The sequence below is a fragment of the Elgaria multicarinata genome, chromosome 7, assembly GCF_023053635.1.
Source record: "Elgaria multicarinata webbii isolate HBS135686 ecotype San Diego chromosome 7, rElgMul1.1.pri, whole genome shotgun sequence".
NCBI lineage: Eukaryota > Metazoa > Chordata > Lepidosauria > Squamata > Anguidae > Elgaria > Elgaria multicarinata.
Genome location: NC_086177.1, coordinates 98,222,335 through 98,238,208, shown reverse-complemented (window position 1 = coordinate 98,238,208; position 15,874 = coordinate 98,222,335). Strand labels below are relative to the sequence as shown.

At 43.9% G+C, this 15,874-nt stretch overlaps 1 protein-coding gene across 2 annotated transcripts in view; it reads left to right on the top strand.

Moving 5' to 3' along the window:
- HAS2 (hyaluronan synthase 2) overlaps positions 1-14,534 on the top strand; it is a 40,229-nt gene extending 25,695 nt beyond the window's left edge. For both annotated transcript variants that reach the window (XM_063131127.1, XM_063131126.1), the window contains exons 3-4: positions 11,612-11,713; positions 13,428-14,534. In XM_063131127.1, the coding sequence (XP_062987197.1) occupies positions 11,612-11,713; positions 13,428-14,357 (1,032 nt within the window). In that variant the 3' untranslated portion in view covers positions 14,358-14,534. The remainder of the gene's footprint in view (positions 1-11,611; positions 11,714-13,427) is intronic.
- The last annotated feature ends 1,340 nt before the right edge of the window (positions 14,535-15,874 follow it).

The following is a 15,874-nucleotide window of genomic DNA, read 5'->3' as shown; positions in this document are numbered from 1 at the left end:
ATGAAAACTCCATGTTCAGCAGTATTATGTCACACCCAGTTGATGGGGAGCAGCTGTGGAAGAGGGCTACTGACTTCATGCCCTCCTTCTGGCCTTACCGGAGCAATCTGATTGAGCACTGTGGAGAACAGGATGCTGGACTAGGTGGATCATTGGTTTGATCCAGCAGGGCTCTTACTTATTTATTATAAAGGTTTATGTACCACTCTTCAGCAGAGCTTCCAGGGTGATTTACAGAAAGATCAAAGAGCCAGCTTTGCTTGGTGCCACTCATAGGTGTTAGATTCCCCATCATAGTGCTACAACGATGGGGAAAGTTGCACCTGGAAGAATTCTCCCTTCAGTGCAGCCCTTAATGTTTTGAAGCATCTGGCACATCAGTGTTCCCATGACTACTTGGCCCACAGCCATCCAGTGTCTAACCACTCCCTGTCATCCACAATCCACAGAACCAGCTAGACCATTTGGCAGGAAGAGCGATTGCCTCGGGAAGCTTTTTTCAAGTGTCGTGAAAAAGCAATAAATTGTTAGTTATTTAAATTATTGTCATTATTACTATTGGAGAGGTGGTTGTGGGATTTTCTGCCTCAGGCGGTTTGGATACTGTCCACCTTGACTCCTCAGGCAGCGAAATATCTTTGGCCTGCCCTGACAATCCACTTCCTGCCATCATGGTCCTTCCTGTCCTTGAGCCCTGAGTGAAGCTTTGCCCCTGATTCAACTTCTCTGTAGCTCCACTTTTGGTCAACTCCGAGCTACCTTCTCTGCCTGCCTGCCACCCCAGGGTGCCCATGTCACAATTCTTCTAGAAAATAGCCTTAAAGCTCTTGTCTTCTAAGGTTTTTCTGCAGCCACCCATTTTCACACACACTTTTTAACCCCCCCCCTTTTTCCCTCAGGTTTCTGCCCTATATAACTACCTTTACCTCAGGTTCTAGTTTCTCATTATCCTGCATGCTATACCCCCCAGCCATAGGCCTCTCTGCCTTTGGGCTTAGAGACTTGTCATACTTTACATAGGACAGTCCTCTATTGAAGGCCTGTCAAAACCACAGGTTGAAGGTGTCCTATATTTGAAGAGCCGTCCAATCCGAGTCTGGTTTAAAGATAAGGAACCATAATAAGGGGAGCAGATAGGGGACTTGAAGCTGCCCATCCACAGCACCTGGGATGTAAACTGAAGAGCACACACAGGTTTCCTGGGCCAAGTCTTCTCTACTATGGTGGGATGCATTGCATTTCTATTTAAATTACAGCAATTATTTCTAAATTTGCATCTATACATATAAATTAGCACGTGGAAATTTCATGCAGTTCTGTGTCCTCCTTTTCCCTCTGGCTGGCCAGCCACATGAAAAGCCTATGATGGCTGAAATGTGAATGAGAATCCACTTTTTCTGCGCAACCCTCACTAGACTTACAAATCTGGTTCTTGTTGGTTTAGAACCCAATTACAACCATTTCTACATGGTCTTAGATATCATAAGAGATGATAAGGGGTGTATTTAATATCCCTTGTGAAAACAGAAACACCATAGAAATGCTAACAGAGGAAGAACTAGCACCAGTTAGTACATCACAAGGCGGAGATGCCTTTAACATAACTGCTTCATCTGAAATTGTGGCTCCTTCGTTTTCTTTGCCTTTCCACTTTGTCTGCTGTAGCAAGCAAGACTTCATTTATGCCACATAGCTTGTAGGAGAGATACGGTGGCCAAGCATTCTATTTTACAGAGGACAGCCCTCTATTTGAACAGCTGTCAGATGATAGTCTTCTATTTGAAGGTGTCCGCTCTTTGAAGCAGTGGAGGCTGGTGACTTCGATGTCAGTGGGATGGTAAATCCACTCCGGGTTTCACTCAGAAACAGTCAGAACTCTAAAGGAGCTATCCAAGGTGTTTTGCATAGCTCCTTTAGAGGTTTGACTGGTTCTGACTGAAACCCGGAGCGGATTCACCATCCCACTGACATCAGAGCCACCAGCCTCCACTGGTTTGAAGGTATCTTCCCTTTGTAGGACCGTCCAGTTTAAAGAACCATTAGATGTGAGCACGGGTTTTTCCATAGCCACCCATTTTCGCCCACTCCACCACCCTGCCTTTTAGTCCCCCTTTTTACTCAGGCTTCTGCCTTATATAGCTACCTTTACTTGAAGTTGACCATTAAAATATCTGGACAGCAGACTGAGGAGGCACACAGGTCACCTGGTAAATCTTTCCCAATATGGTGAGATGTATTGTATTTCTATTTAAATTCTAGTTATTATTTCTAAATTTGAATCTGTACATATAAATCAGCACATGCAAATGTTATGCAAACAAGTGTCCTCTTTTGTCCTATTTTTTGCGGTGCATTTCTTCTTCTTCTTCTTCTTCTTCTTCTTCTTCTTCTTCTTCTTCTTCTTCTTCTTCTTCTTCTTCTTCTTCTTGTGATGCATAAGTGGCCCAGCCTATTCAGCCTTGGTTAGGCCTCATCTAGAGTATTACATCCAGTTGTGGGCACCACACTTCAAGACGGATGCAGACAAGCTGGAGGGGGTTCAGAGGAGGGCAACCAGGATGATCAGGGGTCTGGAAACAAAGCCCTATGAAGAGAGACTGAAAGAACTGGGCATGTTTAGTCTGGAGAAGATAAGATTGAAGGGAGACATGATAGCACTCTTTAAACACTTAAAAGGTTGCCACACAGAGGAGGGCCAGGATCTCTTCTTGATCCTCCCAGAGTGCAGGACACGGAATAATGGGCTCAATTTACAGGAAGCCAGATTCCGGCTGACATCAGGAAAAACTTCCTGACTGTTAGAGCAGTATGACAATGGAACCAGTTACCTAGGGAGGTTGTATGTTCTCCCACACTAGAGGCATTCAAGAGGCAGCTGGACAGTCATCTGTCAGGGATGCTTTAAGGTGGATTCCTGCATTGAGCAGGTGGTTGGACTTGATGGCCTTATAGACCCCTTTCCAACTCTACTATTTTATGATTCTATGAGAGGGCATGGGCAAACTGCCATTGTGGAAATGAACAAGAGATGTTGCAGGGGCCAAATCGCCCCAAATCAGCAAGTTCAAAGGTATTGGGGGAGGGGAATCTCAGGACTGCTGCTGGCAACTATAGTGTGAGAGGACCTGTGTGCTCACATTTAAATGTTAGATCCATGCAATTCCGGTCGCCATATTCCCTAATTTTTACAACAGATACCTCTCATTTAAAAATGGCCTCTCCTGTTGTTGCTTTTAAAAAAAAACACCTTACAAAACAAAACCATTTTGCCCGACATACATTGGGATTCCGAAGGCCGCCATTCCTTCTGTGAGAAACTCAGAGGCCTCAGAGTACATACGCTCTTGCTGCTCAAAAAAGCGTCTCTCAAAGTGTTGGAAGAGTCCACGAAGATGGAGAGATTTTAAAGTCCTATAAAAACTTGTTAAGAAGCAGGGAGGGGAAGAGGCCTGGGTGGGGAGGAGTGGGGGGCACGGGGGGGGAGCTTAGAAATACAAACAAGAGAGATCCTTCAGCCAAGGAGTGTTGGCTTCATCGTTTACAGCTGCATTACCTCACTCAAGGCAAAAGCTTGGCCTTTAAAGCCTCTGTGACACCGTTCACTTAAAAATGAATTAGGCAGGGCCCACTCCCCCGTTTCCAAAGCACAAGCTGCAGGCTGGGATTATTCACCAGCTGTGCTGTATCTGACGGACATTTCCCCCCCGCCCCCTGTACAAGGGCCTGAAAAATGGAACCAAAAAATAACAACCACAAACCCAAAGGCTTACACAAAGAACTGCTTCTCACTCCTGCAAGCTACTTGTATTAATTGCATTTGTATTATCCCAGCCTTCCTCTTTTGAGCTTAGAGCACAATGCTATGGCCTCTGGACAGCATCTGAAGTGCCAGAAGATGCAACAAATCTCCCCACTTTGAGGCCAGAGACAGAACTCCAATTGTAGATCTCCCAACTGCTCCTCCCCCTGCCGTGAAAAGTTCCATGGTGGCTCCTCTCCCGAGATCAGGACTCTGTTGGGCCGGGCACCAGTCTTTGCTGTGTGTGAGGTTTTCCTGAAGGCCAAATTAGACCCATGGGCCAGAGGTTCTACACCCTGGCTTTAATTCATGATCAGCAGCAAGTGTTTTATATTACCCTGCCCCCTCCCTTGAGTAACCACCACTGAACAGTAAGTGAGGCAAAACCTTTAATCCTGGGTTGAGGAAACTGTAGCCTGCATGAGGCCCTTAGGACAGAGGGTGTTGCTCAATGGTAGAGCACACAAGGTCCCTGGTTCAATCCCTGACCTCTCCAGGTAGGGCAAGGAAAGAATTCTGCCTGAAATCCTGGACAGCCGCTGCCAGGCAGTGTTGACAATACTGGGCTAGATGGACCAATGGCCTGGCTCATTATAAGGCAGCTTCCTGTGTTCTTATTAGTGACAAAAGCAGAATCTTGAGTGCTCTGGACTCTATCCAACTGTATTTCCTCTCCTTACACTCTCCACTAAGCGGCATGGAATGTATTCATTCCATCATATATAGGCTGGATAGGAACACAGGGGAAGTGTTGTGGGTGCAGGGAGCTATTATGATGTTGGGACAGGTTGAGAATTTACCTGAGTCAATCCTCACATGTATTTTCTCTGCGCTTAAGTCATCACCTGCAGTCACTGCAGTGACAGAGCCATGTGGGTAATGGGATATGTCAGCCTTCCACAACCTGGGCTGCAATTCCCATCATTCCCAACAAGCAAAGCCCTTGGCCATACCGGATGGGAATGATGGGACTTGCAGTCCAACACGCCTGGAGGACACCAGATTGAGGATTGCTGAGATACATTGCGAGACTACTTTTGTAAACATTTTTTCCATAGTCCCTGCACAGTCATTCAGGAGTGTTTTCTGAGATGTACCTTTTTCCCTGTGAAGGTTTGAGGCCTGCAGCAGCAAGTTAAAAGTCTGAGGTTTTCTGTTGGGAGACGGTATCCCTGAGAGGAGTAGCTTTGTTTCCCTTTTTGTTTGGGGAGATGGGGATAAAAAGAGAGAGCCAGCCAGGAACAGCCAGCCAAAGAGACAAAGAATCATAGAATACTAGAGTTGGAAGGGGCCTATAAGGCCATTGAGTCCAACCCCCCGTTCAATGTAGGAGCATGGAGAAACAGCAGCCTGGGGAAGTTTAAGTGCAGCTACGGTAGGGGGACTTGGTTTTTTTTTTTTAAAAAAAAAAAACTTTTATTTTCTTAAATGCCTTTGTATCACTCAGCTCTATTGACTTTATTTATAATTTGGTTGTTGTGATATACTAGTAAATTGTTATTGGGAAGGGAAGGTGACCATATTTAAGAAAAGAGGACACCCAGTGTGCGTGGGAGGGGAGATGATGTGTTTTCCTGGGGCCCCTCCTCCACTCCAATCAGTGTCTTAAAGGCCCCAATTGGAGCAGAGAAGAGGAAAATTTGTCATTCCCCCACCCCGAGTGCTCCAATAGGACCCTTTTCTATAATGTTCAGGAATCACGCTTTCCCCTTTAAGGCCCCGATTGGAGCAGTGGGGGAAAATGATGCACCTGCAGAAAGTGCATCATTCTCCCCCACCACACTAATGGGGACCTTAAAGGAGAAATCATGCCCTTCCAGGACATTACAGAAAATTACAGACTGAAATCTCCCCTGACACGCAGGATAGAGCAAAAACCAGGACAAATCCAGGGAAATCATGACAGTTGGTCACCCTAGAAGGGGAAGGTAAAAGAAGAAAGATGGGTCTCTAAGGGATGCAAGAGATCCTTAAGGAGTTGCTCAGGAGGTCTAGGACACAGAAGAAACTTTGACACCCCCAAAACTTCTTCCAGAGTTACACCACCTAAAACGACTTTTCTCCTGTGGGGATTCTCTGATGCACCATTATGCCAGACTTGCCTCGGATTGTTTTCTACACTCTGGGCAGAGAAAGAGTGTGGATTCCTGTACAGTCTGAGGGCACATTATGCAGCCACCTTGCTGAATATAAACTGATCTGATCTGGCCATTGCATGGATGATTGACCATCTGGGAACTCTATGTACAACATTTTGAGCTTCATGTTGAAAGAAAGACAGGGATACAAATGTCCCATGACATTAGTTTTCTTAGCTTTCAGTGTTTTCCTATACCTTTCACCTGAAACGCCTCCCACATTCTCAACAAATTTAACCTTTATCACATCTTGATTAAAATTCAGTAGGAGAACTGTTGATACTGCAGTTCCAATGCAGTATCAAAATGGAAGGGAACAGAGCACTCTTCTCTAATATCCCTAGTTACAGGAAAGTCGAGTGAAATCCAATGACAAGCACTTATTCTAGTATATTTACATCCCTACTTTTCTTTCAATGTGAAGCTCAAGATATTGTACGTAGAGTTCCCAGGAAGTTGTCCATCCATGCAATGACCAGGAGGGGATCTACACTATTCATTACACCGTTGTTTAAGTGCATTGTTGCGTCCTTCCTTGCTACGTTACGAAATGCAACTTGAGCCCAGTCAACCGAAATACCTTTTCTTCTATCGTTTTACCCCGGCACACTCTTCTTTAGAACGTTCTTCATTATGCTCATACCGTCTCTGAAGTAAACCTCCTTCTTCCTGTGACTCTGAGCTTTGCTAGCCGGCAGGGAGGCGGGGCGACGCGTAGGGACGAGGGAAGCCCTGCAGCGTCTTAAAGGGGCCACGTGCGCCCCGAAAGATAAGCGGTTTTTTAAAAAAATTAAGCCTCTGTCCCCTCTTTCACCGCCCTCCCTCCCCCTCCCCCTCGTCGCGTTGTGCCAGCTCTCCCTCCCCTCGTCTAGCAAAGCCCTCACTTGAAAGACTTTGAAAGACGGCGTTGAAAACAACGAAAGGTTGGGGCACATTGTTAGTATTAAAATGATTTTAATGGAAAGTGGAACGGTTTTAAAAGTCAGAAGAAACGTAACAACAACAGCATCACGTGACTGCTGACGTCATCTCTGCCAACTTGTTACGTTTCATCTAGACAAGTGTAGATTCCCTGCAGATCAAAACAGCCTATATTCAACAAAGTGGCTGTATAATGTACCCACAGACCACTTCCAGGGTCAAACTTGGGCTTCTGGATGTGTGTGTAAGATCTTAACTCACTGGATAGGTTCATAGGATAGGCCTATTCTGTCCAAGTCTTTGTCCAACAAGCTCAAGCGTAGTCTTCTCTGCATCACACAAGAGTGCAAGGAGTAGAGAAGTCACTTCTTTGTTTGCTGGATCGGAGTCATTAAAGGGGAATGGAATATCCAGGGAGGGTACTGCTGCAATATTAACAGAAATGGTTCAATGAAATTTAATTTAAAGCATCTATCTCTCTTGCCCCCCTAGAATCATAGAATAGTAGAGTTGGAAGGAGCCTAAAGGCCATCGAGTCCAACACCCTGCTCAATGCAGGAATCCACCTTAAAGCATACCTGACAGACGGCTGTCCAGCTGCCTCTTGAAGGCCTCTAGTGTGGGAGAGCCCACAGCCTCCCTAGTAGGACATTGGAACCAGTTGCCTAGGGAGGTTGTGGGCTCTCCCACACTAGAGGCCTTCAAGAGGCAGCTGAACAACCACCTGTCAGGTATGTTTTGAGGTGGATTTCTGCATTGAGCAGGGGGTTGGACTCGATGGCCCTTATAGGCCCCTTCCAACTCTACTATTCTATGATTCTATGATTCTAGGGGGGCAAGAGAGACAGATGCTTCAGAAGAAGTCAAATAAAATTACTTCATTGGCTGGCTTTGGCCTACAGGTCAACCCTGGTCTTCAAAATGCATCTTCTTGGTTACCATTTACTGCATCATGACAGCAGATCCATATGCTGTGTCATGGGGGAAGACAGGCTCACAATAGATTCTTTTTCAGGATGGCTAGGCTTTAAGTAGGAAAGTCCTGTCGTATGGAGATCTGGCAGAGGACAGTCCTCTATTTGAAGGTGTCTTCTGTTTGAAGAGGTGTCCAGTCCAAGTTTGGTTTAAACCAAAGAACCATACGAAGTTGGCAGAACAGTTACCCATCAACAGTTAGCTGACGGCAGATTGTGCTAGGCACACAAGTCACCTGGTCAGTCTTCTCCACTATGGTGAGATGTACTGTACTTCTATTTAAATTCTAGCTATTATTTCTAAATGTGCACTTTAATTAGCATATGCAAAAGCTATGCAAATTGGGGGCCTCTTTTACCTTCTTTTTTGTTGATGTGTTGCCCCTCCTTTGGCAATGCTTAAGTGGCCACCACACTCTCTTTGGGCAAAGGAATGATGAGCTTGCCCTCCCACTCATAATTTTAGTCCTCCATCCTGTAACCAACAATTCAAAGGCATAGGATGTGAGGGCCCTCAAGGCATCCACGTGGCTGCCCTATTCTCCCCAATCCCAGGAAAAGCTATGTGTGAAAAGCTATGATTGCCAACTGTCCAGGAACACTGCCGGCCAACCCTGCTCCCTTTAACAGAAATACAACATGCAGAAAACAGTTGCTGAAGCTTTCCATGGCATAGGGCTGGACACTGTTACCTTTTTGTGCACTGGTACCTATTTGGTGAGATTTAGGCCTTAGCCAGATTGGGCAAAATCCCGGGGTGATACCCGGGATTGTCCCTGTGCATCTTGTGGATGATCCCTCCCTTGCCCTGGGATCTCGCCCTGCCCTTTGGCCGGGTGCCGCGCATTGACTCAGCTCCATGCAATTCCTCGTGAGGAGCCGGGAGACTCACACGGGGCGCAGCACACCTCAGGGCCAATGCACCCATCGGGGGTAGGGTGGGGGGAGCGGGGAAAATAACTTAAATTTTAAAAAACAACTTACCTTTAGTGCATGAGCATTCGTGCGCTGCTTCCCCTTTAAGAAATTTTAAAATGGCAGGCACGATGCCTCTCCTTCTGAGGTCATCACGCCTCGCGTGTAAACAAAGGAGGGATCTCGCGTTAAACACAACGCGAGATCTTCCCTCCTCCGTTGCGGGCTATCAGGTAGGTCTAGCTAAGGTCTTAGCCTGCAGAGACCTGGGTGTCAATCCCTGCTTGGGTTGTGAAGCTCAAGCTAACAGGGTTGTTGTGAGTATAATGGGGTTGGAAGTTGGGAGAGTAGCTAAATCTATGTATGCCACTCTGAGCTCCTTGAAGGAAGACTGGGGCCAGATCTACACCTTGTGTCAAATCATTACAAATGTGTAACATTTTACTTATATTTACAAGAACTCTTCAAAGAAGAGAAAGCCATACCTGGGGTACATTTTAAACATCCTAGAAGTGAGACCAGGAAAACCTTTACTAACAACATGAGCATATGATAATGCCTGTAATAACAAACAGATCAACATTAAATGCTAGAAACAGGAGTAAGTGATTACAAAAAACAGTTCTGGATGAGTGTTTTGAAGTATAGCGCCCCATGAAACACAAGTTCAAAGGGATCTGGATGGCAGAATCAGCTTCTGGAATCCAATCTCTCTCTCTCTCTCTCTCTCTCTCTCACACACACACACACACACACACACACACACACACACACACACGAATGGCTAAACCTTCTGTGAGTAAAAAAAAGAGCTATCATATTTCTTCCCAGTTCCTCTGCCAATTTTTATAAGCATCTGTAGGTTCACTCATCATTCATTCCCCCCTTAGGACAGTGGGAAACTTTTGAACTGGGGGCACTAAATACATCCAGTTTCCTTCTGTCAACTGGGATCAGGAAAAGTGCAGAACACCCACAAAGTTGTGTTCCTGCCCCTCACACACAGGCACACAAAGACACACAAACATACACACACACACACACACACACACACACACTTCTCTGTGCCCCGTCTCAAGTGCACTTTCCTTGTTCCAAGTTGATCCAATGTGCTAATAAAATAAATACATCTAATTCTAGGAACAGACATTTATTTATTTATTTATTTATTTATTTATTTATTTATTTATTTATTTATTTATTTATTTATTGCATTTCTATACCACCCAATAGCTGAAGCTCGAAGCTCTCTGGGCGGTTTACAAATTTAAGACAATTCAAAACAAACCTATAGAATAAAACCATAATATAAAATACAATATAAAAGCGCAACCAAGATAAAAACAGCAGCAATGCAAAAATACAAATTTAAAATACAAATTTAAAACAGCAAACTTAGAATTAATTTATAGACTATTAAAATACTGGGAGAATAAAAAGGTCTTCACCTGGCATCTAAAAGAATATAATGTAGGTGCCAAGCAAAACACCTTAGGGAGCTCATTCCACAGCCGGGGTGCCACAGCAGAAAAGACCCTCCTCCTGGTAGTCACCTGCCTCACTTCCTCACTTATCATCACAGTACTTACAGGACCACAATTTCATTTAAATAATTTTATCAGCTTAGGTTGATATACCAACTACGCCCTTATCTGGACAGATATAGCCTAGCTACAGTTATCCATGCTCTGATAACCTCTCGTTTGGATTACTGCAATGCGTTATACGTGGGGCTGCCTTTGAAAATGGTCCGGAAGCTTCAACTGGTACAAAATAGGGCAGCCCGTTTACTAACAGGGACTGGCCGGCAAGATCACATTACGCCAGTCCTTTTCCAGCTTCATTGGCTGCCAGTCCAGGTCCGGGCCCGATTCAAAGTGCTGGTATTGACATTTAAAGCCCAAATGGTTTGGGGCCAGGTTATTTGAAGGAACGCCTCCTCCCATATGTACCTGCCTGGACCTTAAGATCATCTACAGGGGCCCTTCTCTGTGAGCCCCTGCCAAAGGAAGTGAGGCAGGTGGCTACCAGAAGGAGGGCTTTCTCCGCTGTGGCACCCCAGTTGTGGAATGAGCTCCCCAGAGAGGTCCGCTTGGTGCCTACACTGTACTCCTTTCATCGTCAGCTGAAGACCTTTTTATTCTCTATTTTAACACTTAATTTTAACTAAAATTTAAATTTTACTGTTCTAACTCTGTATTTTAATCTTATATCAATTTTGCTGCGTGGTTTTATCCTGGTTGTGCTTTTTATACTGTATTTTGTAATTGTGCTTTTAACTTGCTGGTTGTTTTATTATGGTTTTAATTTTTGTGAACCGCCCAGAGAGCTTCGGCTATTGGGCAGTATAGAAATGTAATAAATAAATAAATAAATAAATAAATAAATAAATAAATAAATAAATAATATGCCCACTAGCCTGATGCAAGTACAATTTGAAAAGAAGTAACAATACAAATTCCATTGAGGGGAGTTTTTACAGTGAGCTGAGTGAGATGTGAAAAACTCAACTGAACTCTGAAGGAGTGGGTTTGAATCCTACACTGTGAAAATGTGAATATTTTAAAATGTGCCATTCAGAATTCAAATTTTCCCATAAACTCTATGCTTTAATGTGAAGTTAAATTCCTTTTGCCAATTTTCTAAAAGTTTTTCCACCCATATCCTATGATTCTCTGTTAAAAAGTCACAGTAACTTGACTGAATTTGTTTTGAAATTCAGTATTTGTGAAACTCATAAAACGTTGAATCAACAATCCAATCAGAATTATATTTAGTCACTTCTAGTTTTGCTTCCAGTTTTACTTTCTATCAATCCTAACTCTGGTATCTTCCTTAATTACATGTCTCTTCTTTATGGACAGGTATGTGATTCTGATACAATGCTTGATCCAGCTTCATCAGTGGAAATGGTAAAGGTTTTAGAAGAAGATCCAATGGTTGGAGGCGTTGGGGGAGATGTACAGGTGAATCTAACAACTTTTCTGACATTTAATGGACTTGACATCAAAGACTGTTGCTTCACTTAGGACCACTTTAATGTGTTGCCTTACAATTTCGCAAGCAAAGATGATTCCCCATGTAGGAAATAGCAAATATATATTTTCTCCATCTATGAATGCACAGGTCAAGAAAGCACTGGACGTCAAGTGGGGACAGTTTCCTTCACCCGCAAAGTTGTGTTTTTGCCCCTCACACACAGGCACACAAAGACACACACACACACACACACTTCCAACAAGAGAGTCATGAATGTGTTGCCATTGTTTATGCATTACAATATATACACTATTTCTTTCTGCGCAGGAGTTTGCATTACATGAACCAGCCCTTCTGTTAATCTGAAAAACCTCCTTGAGCTTTGACTCCAGAGGCCTGTTTGTGTCAAATGCATCCAAATGTATTTGCAAATGGTCTTGAAATGATGACTGATGGTCAGGGGGGCCAGAGAGTGCTAATTACATTATTTTTAAGTCAACTCCAATTCTTATGAGACCTACTCCACATGAAGTTTAACTTTTTAAAAGTTGGAATTAATGGTTGTATTTCAGGAGACGTAGGCCTTAAGTAGACCTAAGGTGTATCCCGGGATCGTCCCGGGGTCGTCCCTGCCTGCTTCCGGGATCCCCCGTGTGTCATTTACATGAACAGGGATGATCCCGGGATAAACCTTAGGTCTAGCTAAGGCCAGAGTCATCAGGCAACCTTCATTTTTCAAAATTATATAGGCCCTATCTTATAGGAAGACTATAACTAGATTACAAAAGCATAACACAGATATGGCAATGTGGGTGATAAGTGGGGTGAAACACACTGCTTAGGGACAACCTAGGAGTGAGTAACAGTGCCCAGAATAGATGCATGGTAACACCATAAGCACTCTGTTCTGAGTCCTGATGGCAGCTCCCCAGGACATCTGCACCATGCTGTCCTGGTCATGCCCTTTCCTCCACAGCTACCAAGTGGCACCAACTGGTGAACACTCTGGCCCCTTCTTCTCCTTCATTCATGATCAGCAGCAAATGCTTTACAGTTTATGCTGCCCCCTCCCCTGAGCACACCACCATGGAACACCAGCAGTAAGTGAGACAACACCTTTAATGGTGGGGTGGGGAATTTATGGCCTGGATGAGGCACTTAGGAGAGGCTCTGTAGCTCAGTGGTAGAGCACATGCTTTACATGCAGAAGGTCCCAGATTCAATCCCCAACATCTCCAAGTAGGGGAGCAGGAAAAGTGGAACCCTGGAGACCAATGGCCTGATGCAGTAGAAGGCAGCTTCCTATGTTCTTAATTTCATGTGGGTTGGAGAGAATATTAGGTAATGCTGCAAACATCTGCCCACTTTTGGCCCTGGCTACAATTGACTGTAGCCCCAGATTGACTTCTCCCATGGGTTGATGGCTCTTCCTAGGAAAACGTTTTCCTACACATGCAGGATATTCCAAATGCTAGAAGTGAGTGTTATGCATATGAGAACCAATACAAAGTGTGTGAAAACATAGCCTGGGTGAGGAGAGAGAAAAAGAGAAATAAAAGGTCAAAATATTTTTTTAAAAATAATGTTGGCAGCGTTATTTTTATGACATTTCCTTTATGGCTTTTTTTAAAAAAAAAAATCATATGTTCTTTTCCTTAGGAACTAATGTTAAAACTTTCTTTTCATTGTTGCTGGTTGTAGATTCTGAACAAGTACGATTCGTGGATCTCCTTTCTCAGCAGCGTAAGATACTGGATGGCATTTAATATCGAAAGAGCCTGCCAATCCTACTTTGGCTGTGTACAATGCATCAGCGGACCTTTGGGAATGTACAGGAACTCCTTACTCCACGAATTTGTGGAAGATTGGTACAATCAAGAATTCATGGGATCTCAGTGCAGCTTTGGAGATGACAGACATCTCACAAACCGGGTCCTGAGCCTTGGCTATGCAACGAAATATACAGCTCGATCCAAGTGCCTTACTGAAACACCCATAGAATATCTCAGGTGGTTGAACCAACAGACCCGTTGGAGTAAGTCCTATTTCCGAGAGTGGCTATACAACGCAATGTGGTTCCACAAGCATCACTTGTGGATGACCTACGAGGCTGTCATCACTGGGTTTTTCCCTTTTTTTCTTATCGCCACTGTCATTCAGCTTTTCTACCGGGGGAAGCTGTGGAACATCCTCCTTTTTCTGTTGACAGTCCAGCTTGTGGGTCTCATAAAGTCTTCCTTTGCCAGCTGCCTTAGAGGGAACATTGTCATGGTGTTTATGTCCCTTTACTCAGTGTTGTACATGTCAAGTTTACTTCCGGCCAAGATGTTTGCAATAGCAACGATAAACAAGGCAGGGTGGGGCACGTCGGGCAGAAAAACAATTGTAGTCAATTTCATAGGACTCATCCCAGTGTCCGTTTGGTTTACAATCCTCTTAGGTGGTGTTATTTTCACAGTATACAAGGAATCCAAAAAGCCATTTTCCGAATCGAAACAGACAGTGTTGATCATCGGTACGATACTTTACGCGTGCTATTGGGTGATGCTTTTGACTTTGTACTTGGTTCTCATCACCAAATGTGGCAGACGGAAGAAAGAGCAACAGTATGACATGGTGCTGGACGTATGATTTGACCACTGCATCTTTGTCCGTTTTTGCTGCCCGTGGAAAGTTTTTTAAGCGACCTGATGACGAACCTTCTAGCGTTTGTGGCACTGAATTTGATATCATCAAGGGGAAAAGATCACTGCTGCTGGGACTTGAACATTAACAATTTCGTGAACATGCCAAAGCAAAAAAAAAAAAGGAAAAGGAAAAAAAAGGAAAGAATAATAATTATAATAATAATAATTAAAATGTGATTGTGCCTTTTTGGGGGGGTGGGGGACAAAATCTCATGGATTCAACCCATTCCTGTGGGTGGTCTCCAATGATGCACTTTCTTCTGTTGTGCGTACACCCAAAAGTGTTAGCGTCCTATATACCTCATTGGTCATGCTCATGTGGACGGACATGGAAGAAAGAGAGTTTTGGAGACACAAGCAAAGGATCTGGTAACCCCTTGCAACCTAATTTATGAACTTCTCGTTGTTCTGTGATTTTTCTAGGAAGGGATGTGCGGGTGTGCATGTATGTGTGTGTCGTGTGTGGATGTGTGTGTGTGTGTGTCAGGCTGCCAAATGTAATTCCAAAGTCAATTTTTATAAGGTTTGGTGACCAAGTTGTATTTTTATATAATTGTAATTATTTGTCTCTGTTTACTTTTTACACTAGTTCTTTTTTAAATCTCATTTTCTATTTTTGCCAAAAAAGTACACTCTTCCGACCCTCCCCATTCTTAACAGCCTCTCTCCTTTTCTAAATAGGCTTTGAAGAATCCCTACTTTCAAAACAAAGAGACAAAAAAACCTTGCCCACAATGTGAAAACAGATGCTGATTTGATTTCTTCTTCTTCTTCTTCTTTTTTCACAATGGAAAGAATAAAACTTTCTCTGTACTTTTTAAACTGATGAATGGTTATTTCTGTGAAAGTATTTAAAATGTGCGCTTTTTATTTTTATTTTATTTGCAAACGCCAACATCATTGTCAGTTTTTGGAGAACAAAATCTTTGTGCACAAAGAAGAGCACTTTCCTCCTGGAAGTTTTTTCTGCATAGTCTCCACTGAAATGAATGGGAGCTGCTCAAAACAAGGAGCTGCCACAGAATGTTGCAGCATGGAGTTCTCTTGTTCAGGGCTCCAGCCAGCCAGCCAGCCAGCCATGCCCTCGACCAGGATACTCCATTCCTTGGTTTACCATTATTTCTTCCAACAGATCATCAGCATTAAATGCCTACTGAGTATGCTTAGTCCTCATTTGGCCATATAGGTCCCCCCCCAAACACACACACACACCCAAATGGTCATCATGCACAACTCCTATTCATTTCTATGCTGGTTATGCAGAACAGTTTCCTCGGGGCTTGTGCTCTTTAAGGCCAAAGGGATAGATATGTGCAATCTTCCCACCCCCAGCCCCCAGAAATCTTGTAAGAGGAAACATAACTTCTGGCAAATGGTGCACATCTGAAGATTAAAAATGTGCCTCAATAGGCCCCTTCCCTCCCGCACAAACATGTGCATAATGCAATGTTGCTATTTTTA